The sequence below is a fragment of the Chanos chanos genome, chromosome 10 (genome assembly GCF_902362185.1).
Source record: "Chanos chanos chromosome 10, fChaCha1.1, whole genome shotgun sequence".
Lineage (NCBI taxonomy): Eukaryota > Metazoa > Chordata > Actinopteri > Gonorynchiformes > Chanidae > Chanos > Chanos chanos.
The window spans coordinates 36,487,397-36,497,396 of NC_044504.1; the positions used below are offsets into that span (position 1 = coordinate 36,487,397).

The window sequence follows — 10,000 nt, forward strand, 5'->3', positions numbered from 1 at the left end:
TTACATTTTACATTTTAGTAGGCTAATCTACCTCCTCTTGTCACACGCAAGAAACTCCTCACCAGAACTTTCCACAGGCAGATTTAGCATCTGTCTCACCTTTAATGAAAGGCATTAGCTGTTGGTGTGAGCTGGGGACATGAGCAGTGACAGATGAGATGGATGAGCATGTCATTGGAAAGACTCTGGAAATACATCCATGGTGCGTCTTACTGACTGACATGGTGCACACGTAACCCGTGATCTGCGGGACAGATGTATTTTGGGGGAATCATAAGCGGGGGCGTAAAGACACTGCGTTTGTTCAGGGTTGGGAGTGCTGGGAAACAGCTGAGATGAAGAGAGAAGACTGATTATTTACTGATTATTTATTTATTATTTACTGAGTATTTACAGTTTAGTGCCCTGTTTGGTCCAGTCCTGCTCCACTGTTCTGTTACTGATCTGATTTTGTGAGCGTCCATTCCAGCATGCCGGTGTGTTAACCTGAATGAGAATGAACATCTGGTATGGGGGAGAAAGAGTTACTGCTTTTTGACTTAAGGTTCCTTTTCGCCGCATTGATGACCCTTACAGACAAATTGGAGTCATCCAGTCTTGGTCCTTTCATAGAACAATATAGCCTTTTTACAGCTAAACAACTAGCAAGGTATGACTCTTTTCACCAAGGGCTGTGTGTGTGTGCGCGAGTGTCTGTGTGTGTGTGTGTGTGTGCGTGTGTGTGTGTGTGTTTGTGCGAGTGTCTGTGCTGTGTGTGTGTGTGTATGTTTGTGTGTGTGTGTATTTGTGGGTGTGCGAGTGTCTGTGTGTGTGTGTGTGTGTGTGTGTGTGTGTGTGGGTTAAATGTGACAGAGCCTGTTGCTCTCTCTGCCAGTGGGTGAGAGAAAGAGAGGGTGGAACTCTATCTACACCCTTAAAACTATTAATATTATATTTCTTAGGAGCTCTTTTTTTAATAGTTTGCATCAACTAGGTTTTATTAAATCCCTACAAAGTTTATACCACAATAAATATACCACTAATTTAGAAATAGAAAGAGATGTAGTGATCATGCGGACGGTTAAAACCACAAGAGCCCAGAGGAAATAATGAGAAACGCGTTGGCTTCAATTAATGTTGAGGAACAAAGAGGAAACCAAGGGCAGAGGAACGTCCTTTATTTACAGTTCCTTCCTGTTCTCTCGAAAACCTCCGTGCTCGTCTTACAGTAAAGGGAACACAGAAGACGAAAAAAAAAAAAAACGGACCTGTCTCCAACAGATCGTTTAATATGTGACACCGCCACGCTCAAACGCGGGTCGAGGAGGGTGAATAATTTACCGACTTACAAGATAAGAATGAATGGACACCACTGTTCACGGGGACACAGAGAGTGCGTCTCTTCAGGGCCACTCTGCATTTTTAGTGGCAAAAGGCCTTGAAAGAATTCTGCTCTCAGTTCAGTGCAGAAGGAGTCAGCACTGGGTGACTCATCTTCTGGGGAACTGTGGATCATAAGTTTCTGTGGCGAAGTTGGGGGAAGGGTAGTGTTGGTAGTGGTGGGTTGGGGGTGTGGGGGGTGGGTGGCGGGGGGTGGGGTCAAAGGCGTGAATCAGAGGTACCCTCCTCCCTCTGTGAATCTCGGCTGTAGCGTGAGAGAGAGAGAGAGAGAGAGAGAGAGACAGAAAGAACAGCTCAACAGAGTGAAAGAAGGGAAAACAAACAGTCAGCTCCACAATAACCAGTGAAGTATAAGGGCTACCCAGCCTTTCTATACACACACAGACACACACACACACAATCACACATACAAACACACACACACACACACACACACAATCAAACACACACACACACACAATCAAACACACACACACACACACAAACACACACACACACACACACACACACACAATAACTCCAACAATCACACCATCACACACACAATCACACACACACAGACATACACAGACAGATCTGTCTTATCACGGCAGATTACAATCAAGCCAAAGACCTGCCTCTCAACCTTCCAGCTGAGGATCCAGATCTGCCGCTTCCCAGCAGCACCACACCAGGGTCGCCCCCAGTCATGTTTCTCTCAAACTGGGACAAACTGGCTCCAGTCAAAGAGAAAGTCACCACGACCACAGCTGAGTCACTCCACTAGGGTCTTGTCCCAATGCTACGCCACTCTTCCAATCTGCGTAAACCATCTCAGACCGCAACAATGTACAAAACCCACAGAGGCGACTGTGTGGAAGGGCGGAGCTTAAGAGGCTGAGTCACTACAGTGTTCCAGAGCTGAGAGACAGGGTTTGAGTCAGAGAGTCAAAGAGTTTGAAACTTTAATTACTGTCCCTGCTGACATATTTGGGAAAACCATATCGGCCCTGCTCCTCTGACCCCGTGACATAAAAACCACGGCCGCTACTCTGAACCTATGAAAAATCACCCCAGAATGTTTGGTATTGCCTTATTGTTAAACGTCTCTCTAAATTTAAAACATCACTCCCCTCAATTCCCCAATAAAACAAAACAGCAGAAATAATTCACGCTGAATGCCTTGCAAACTGCAGTACGCAAATCCGCAATTCTCACGACTGGCAGAGACGTCGTTACGAGCGATCGCTAACAGGCGCGCCTCGTCCGCGTCGCCGTCCCCGCTCTGTTTCAGTCTGTACGGCTCTCGTGTGTGTGTGTCTTTCATGTCAACGTTCCTGTAACAGAACCCCGCATGCCCTGGGTCACGGGTGTCGGGAACAGGGTGTGGTTCTGACGCTGGCACGGCCGTACCTTTGTCTTGCCCAGCTGCCACTCTTTCCTGGATGCGTCATACGCGGTGAGGAGGTCTGTGCACTTCTTTCTCTCATCTCCTGCCTGACTTTTGTCCTTCAGGAGTATTGTGTATCTAAGCAAAAAGAGGAGGAGGGGAGGGGGGGGGGGGGGGGGGGTCACACATTATAAAGACGCACAATGAGCGTCACTGCGTCGCTACTCACGACTGTTTCCAGTGACCGATTACACTTCAAAAACACGTTTTCCAGTAACTTAGTAAAACTGTACTAAATATTTGCCTTCATTTACTGCAGTGTTGTAAAATGTGTGTCTACATCCCTGACATTCCAAAAAATAATAACAAAACCATCAATACTTCAATTCCACACAGGGTGGTGGGATTACTGGATATTGTTTGTCAGGTCTGATGGGCCAGTTCTAAATTAAAACTGTAGTTTAATTAGTAGCTCTCTTCCCCCCCTCACCTGCTGAGGAAGTCTTGGAATGTCCTGCGGACAGGGAACCCAGCCCGACGGATCTTCACCGTCTCCAACATTCCAGAGTAACGCAGTTGATTCAGGACGATGTCTGGATCAAATTTATTCGCATTCTAGAAAAAAGAAAAAAGAAAAAGGGGGAGGTGTACAACAGGTGACCTGATCCGCCTGCAGGGTCGGACGTACGCGTTCCGTTCGGAACCCGACCGCACGCGCGTGACGCGACCACGGCAACCTCGAACTGAAAACTGAAACAAGCATTCAGGTTACCACTGGGCGAACCGCTACCACCATACATGAAGTAGACTAAACACACTGTGAGGCATGTCCCCTGGCGAGAACGAGATGAGATGAGGTGGAGAGAGGACGGTTCCCTTTCTCTATCTATCCGTCATCTGTTCTACACTCGTCTTTGTGGTGTGCGCCACGCTCACAGGTAATCAAAGAAGAAAAGACGACTGAGGTAGCCACCTGAACCGCCGCAGGTCACAGAAGCCTTTCAGTCTGGATTCATTAAATCTATTGTACATGCTGCTATTGCGTCATGTTTTTTTTTTTTTTTCCTCTCCCCTCCCCTCCCCCGTATGCTGCTCCGGCTATCGAATAACTGGTGCAATGAACTCTGCCTCGAATTTATTGGTGCCGCTTGTCCCGTTTGGCATTTCTAAAAATCACGCAAAGCTTCGGAGGAATGGTGACCATTGTTAGTTACGGAGGGGGGGGGGGGGGGGGGGGGGGCATCTGGCGTCACTTAGCACCGCAGAAGACCAGAACGTTCTAAGCGTGTCTAGTGGCAATTTCCTCTGTCCCCTGCTCTCCAGCCTACACAGCCCTGAGCTCAGCTCTGAGCTCTTTCACTGAGTGGGTGCATTGTCTGTTGTGGTAATATGTGGGAGTTGTGTTGCGTAGATGTCGTCTAAGTGGGTAAAGCTATATCCAGCATTGTTGGGACAAATGTCCTCAAACTGGGTAAAGCTATTCCCATCACTGTGGGGACAGATGTCGTCTAACTGGGTAAAGCCATATGCATCACTGTGGGAACAGATGTCGTCTAACTGGGTAAAGCCATATGCATCACTGTGGGAACAGATGTCGTCTAACTGGGTAAAGCCATACCCATCACTGTGGGGGCATATGTCGTCTAACTGGGTAAAGCCATACCCATCACTGTGGGGGCAGATGTAGTCTAACTGGATAAAGCTGTGTCCATCACTGTGGGGACAGATGTAGTCTAACTGGGTAAAGCCATACCCATCACTGTGGGAACACATGCAGTCTAACTGGGTAAAGCTGTATCCATCACTGTGGGGACAGATGTAGTCTAACTGGGTAAAGCTATTCGCCCCACTATGGGGACAGATGTAGTCTAACTGGATAAAGCCATACCCATCACTGTGGGAACAGATGAAGTCTAACTGGGTAAAGCCATACCCATCACTGTGGGAACAGATGTAGTCTAACTGGGTAAAGCTGTATCCATCACTGTGGGGACAGATGTAGTCTAACTGGGTAAAGCTATTCGCCCCACTATGGGGACAGATGTAGTCTAACTGGATAAAGCCATACCCATCACTGTGGGAACAGATATAGTCTAACTGGGTAAAGCTGTGTCCATCACTGTGGGGACAGATGAAGTCTAACTGGGTAAAGCTGTATCCAGCAGTGTGGGGACAGATGTAGTCTAACTGGGTAAAGCCGTACCCATCACTGTGGGGACAGATGTAGTCTAACTGGCTAAAGCCATACCCATCACTGTGGGAACACATGCAGTCTAACTGGGTAAAGCTGTGTCCAGCAGTGTGGGGACAGATATAGTCTAACTGGGTAAAGCTGTATCCTGCTGTAGAGAAGGTGAAACTGCATTCAGCTGAGACCAGGTGTGGGTGTTTGCTGGCTGCTATTGTTCTTTAGGATTAACATTCTCCTAACTGAACTGTGTCCCTGCAGGACAAGGCCAACGGCGGACATCTCTCAGCCAACAGATGGATGAGACGAGAGGTGGACTGCCGTGGTGTCGAAAACAAAAGAGAGAGAATGAGGAATTGTAGCGTAGAGGCAGAAACAGTGCCAAATAAAGCTCGCCTAGAGAACTATAACAATGCAATAATCCCGCAGGGAGCTTTCTGCCAACTTGATACTCTTCCCAAAACAATGGGAACACTTTATAGACATTTAATCTATCGGGAAGAATTGTTATATAGGCGACAATGTGTGCTTTGCTTTGGCTCATACTGTTGTAGCACACGGAAAAAGGACACAACGCCTTTGGCTGTTCTTTAGGGTGTTTTACAGTCCTCTCTGTGCTATCTTGACATTCCTCTGCCGCGGGTCAGGGGGGTAACGGTCGGCTAACTGCAGCTGAAAAAGCCAGCCGTGAACTCTGACCCCGGCGTCAGGAGCCTTGGGCTTTCAGAATGCGCTGGCAGTGGCCATGAACGGGATTCTACAGGAGCACAATGAGACACGTTTACACGGACAGAAAAAGGCCCTCAGAACACGCTGTCTTGTGCAAAAAAAAAAAATTGTAACAGAGCCCGTCTCTGAGCCAAAATATGACAATTTGGCATTAAGAAGCTGCCAAATTTTTCTTTCCCCTCGTTGGGGACCTTCAAGGATTCAGAAACAAGACGTTCCTTATTCCATTATCAGAGTGGGAGGACAGACTAGACTATGCTTAAAAATGACATTTGGAACTTTGCATGATTCAACTAGAAGCTCAAATGAATAAGCTCTGTGTGTGTGTGTGTGTGTGTGTGTGTGTGTGCGCGTGTGTGTGTGTGTGTGTGTGCGTGTGGGTGTGTGTGTGCGTGTGGGTGTGTGTGTGTGTGTGTATGTGTGTGTGTGTGCGTGTGTGTGTGTGTGTGTGTGCGCGTGTGTGTGTGTGTGTGTGTGTTGAAGCTAAGGAGATCCTTTTTTTTTTTTTTTCTTTTTTTAAATAAATGCGTGCTAGCCAGCCCTACCTTTTCCATGTTGGGTTTGATGCAGCGGACAAAGAAGGGGTTGGAGACGCTCAGAGTGGCCATCAGGGCGTGAAGAGAATCCTGAGAGACATAAACACACATGCAGGACAATGTTAGATTACACAACAATAACACAGCAACACCACCGCCATCCAGGCAGCGGCAGAAAACTCGGACTCTGTTCAGAGGTCACAGCGGGTATTTGCTTGTTCGTCCCGCATCGTCTGTCGAGAAGAACAAATAAAAGCTTGTGTGACAGGACCAGCATTTACCCAGTCACATCAAGGGCCCTTAAACCTGGCATTGAGCAGCCCCCCCCTCAGACTGACTGTCTCCAGCCAGGTCTTTAATGACAGGGGAACATGCGACGCCCCTGGCCGTCCCCTCTCACCTCAGCCAAGGGTAATCCCTCAGCATTAGGAGCTGCAGTGCAGGGCAGCTGGCCAAATCTCTCTCACGGCAGTTATGACATGTAAAGCCGACCCCTCTCGAAAAACACCAGATCGCACCCTCCATTCAATGGGCGCGCGCGCACACACACACACATACACACTCACACACACGCACACACACTCACACATACACACACAGACACATGCACACACGTGTACATGCACGCACACACACAAACACAAACACACACGTGCATGCACACTGCACATAAACCCACGCACATACACACATATGCACACACACACAAGTGCGCGCGCACACACAAACACATACACGCACACGCACACAGATTCCCACACTTTTCTTCTGTGACATAAAATTTGGAAACAGTGTCCATACTTCATAAAAACAATTCCTTGAAGATATATCAAATCAGCAATAAAGCACAGTTTAAAAAAAAAAAAAAAAAAAAACGAGTCAGAGATGAATTGGTGACAGACGGTCTTACCCTGAACTGGGAACTGACGGTGGGCTTGCGTCTCGCTGTGCCCATTTTCATAGTGTCCTCTCCGTTCCGACTGCCGACCCTCTCGAACAGATCATAGATGAAGTCCAACCTGCAGAACAAATCTCATCCATTAATCCGCTTTCACCAGTCAACAACCTGGCAACTTCCCTCTATGCTGAAAATAGGCTTGTTTTTTTTCTTTCCACTGTGTCCTTTGTTTATTGTTTGATGCTGTATGCATACAGGAGAGACTGATCTGGGATCAGAGGACTGGAGTGCATTAGTGTATCCCACCTGCTGTCTTTCAGCATGTTTAAAATGTCATCTCTGAATGTGTCTCTGTTCTTTTCCAGAATTCCCCGCACGTCATACAACACCTGGGAGACACACAGAGACACAAACTCAGTAAATCCAAAGAAACACAAATTCAGCAGATACACAAAGACACAAAGTCAACAGATACACAGGGACACAAACTCAATAAAGCCACAGAAACACAAACTCAACAGATACACAAAGACACAAACTCAACAGATACACAGAGACACAAACTCAGTAAATCCACAGAAACACAAATTCAGCAGATACACAAAGACACAAACTCAACAGATACACAGGGACACAAACTCAGTAAATCCACAGAAACACAAATTCAGCAGATACACAAAGACACAAACTCAACAGATACACAGGGACACAAACTCAATAGATACACAGAGACACAAACTCAATAGATACACAGGGATCGAAACTCAATAGATAAACAGAGACACAAACTCAGTAGATACAAAAAGACACAAACTCAACTTCATAGAGATCAGTAATATTTTTTTTTCTGAATGTCAGTCGGACATCTTTGTGTCCGTGTGTGTGTATGTGCGCGTGCATGTGTCTGGTTGTTTATGCATGTATGTATGCATAACTGTGTGTGTGTGTTTGTTTGTGTGTGTGCGTACACATGTCTGTTTACGTTTGTATATGTGCATATATGCATGTCTGTGTGTGTAAGTGAGGCAAAGCAGCTAATCAACTATTGCTTAGACAAAGGGAACAATATCGGCCCTGACTCCTGCACTCTCTTCAAAGCAGCTTGATCTGTGTGATGAGAGAGAGAAAAAGAGAGAGAGAAAGACAAAACCTGGGAGAGAGAGAGGGAGAGAGAGAGAGAGAGAGAGAGAGAGAGAGAGAGAAAAAAAGAGAGAGAGAGAGAAAGAGAGCCTCCACAACAGCGTGAACAAAGTCAACTCCACGGTGAGCGGTGAGGGGAGCCCAGAGCCGTGCTAATGCGGTCACCTGTGGAGAATTTACTGGCTCATGGCATTAGCCACAGCGGCACATTCCTCCGCTGATCCCCACACTCTCTGATACACTCCCCTCTATGGCATGTGAGACGGGATCCCTCACGGAGAGCGCCGATATTTATATCACTAACAGGTTAATTACTGGCCTCCAGCTCCTCCTGCGTCGATAGGACCGCGCCAGATGAACCTGACCCGAACACGAACCACCGTCTATGGCTCCGTGCCTGCGGAGTGATCCTCTACAGACACTGACGCCTCGCAGGGAATTTGGACAGTTGGACTTGTTACGGTGTGTGTGGACAAGCCCACACCAGGGACACGATAATGTTACGACATGTTTAACGTGTGTGCGGTTTCGTTCACGCTCCTGAGCTAAATGAGTTACTCATATGATGTCGGTCCAAATGTGTTCATCCGTTGGAGAATGAGAATGGAGGGAAATGCCGTTGTTAATGTGTTGTGTGTTGTGCTGGCAAGAGCCAAGGTTCTTATTGTATTTCTCTTATAAAAGGAGAGTGTTTTGGTAATAACAGAGACTGCTTTCACTTACAGACTCCTAAGACAGAGACGAGAAAGTGAGAGAGCGAGAGAGAGAGGGAGTCAGACAAAGAGAGAGAGAAACATAGAGTGTGAGAGAGAGAGCAAGAGAGTGTGGGAGAAAGGCAGAAGTAGAGGGGTGGGGGGGGGGGGGGGGGGGGGGTAAAAACAACGGCCCTCCTCAGAGCGACCGGACGATCGGCGAAACGCATAATGTACCTAGACACACTCGGTTACTGAGACACTGTGTCTGCCTGTGAAAGGTCATTCTCTCAATGCCAGCATCTGACTCCCTGCACTCCGCATCTCCCTCTCCTCTCTGTCAACACCGCTCCTCTGTCAGCGCTCAGTCTGCTATTTCATTCATCCTGATGTAGCGGAGTGAGGAGAGGAGGAGAAAAGGAGGAGCAGGAGGATCCAGTCCTCCTGTTGTGGCTCCCCTGAGGGGCAAAATGTCCACTGTGTCCATGCAGTTCAGGAGTTACCTGATCGCTATAGGGGGCAGCAGCACAGACTGTGGACACCTAGCACCTAGGTGTGTGTGTGTGAGTGTGTGTGTGTGTGTGTGTGTGTGTGTGAGAGTGTGTGTGTGTGTGTATGTGTATGAGTATAAGTGTGTTAAGGGCTCTCCTATTCTTCCCTGGGCACTCGACCTCTCAGCGGGCTGCCCTAACACACCGTATACGTCCAGGTTCTATTCTAAAAATGAAACATAAGCAAACAGCATTGTCTCTCACAAATCTGCCAGCAAAACGACTAACGACTGTTCTTTTCACACGGCGTACACTGAAAAATCACAAACTGTGTCTGGGTCCTTCTGTATGTTTATATGTGCGTGTGTGTGTGTAAGGCCGTGTATGCAAGCGTGTGTAAGTGTCTTTCTTTGTGCATGTGTTTGTGTGTGTGTGTTGGTCTGTGTCTGTGTGTGCCTGTATGGGAGTCAGGCATCTTAGTGTGTGCGTGTGTGTGTGTGTGTGTATATGTGTGTGTGGGAAAGAGAGGGGGGGGGGGCGGATGGAGAACAATGCTTGGAGCTGATATGTTGTATGA

At 47.5% G+C, this 10,000-nt stretch overlaps 1 protein-coding gene across 1 annotated transcript in view; it reads right to left on the reverse strand.

Moving 5' to 3' along the window:
* The window catches only part of myo10l3 (myosin X, like 3), a 44,749-nt gene that overhangs the window by 13,070 nt on the left and 21,679 nt on the right, over positions 1–10,000 (reverse strand). Inside the window, exons 17-21 of the mRNA XM_030787624.1 lie at positions 7,407–7,489; positions 7,113–7,221; positions 6,212–6,292; positions 3,240–3,364; positions 2,773–2,887 (exon numbers count right to left, since the gene is read on the reverse strand). Of these exons, the coding sequence (XP_030643484.1) occupies positions 2,773–2,887; positions 3,240–3,364; positions 6,212–6,292; positions 7,113–7,221; positions 7,407–7,489 (513 nt within the window). The remainder of the gene's footprint in view (positions 1–2,772; positions 2,888–3,239; positions 3,365–6,211; positions 6,293–7,112; positions 7,222–7,406; positions 7,490–10,000) is intronic.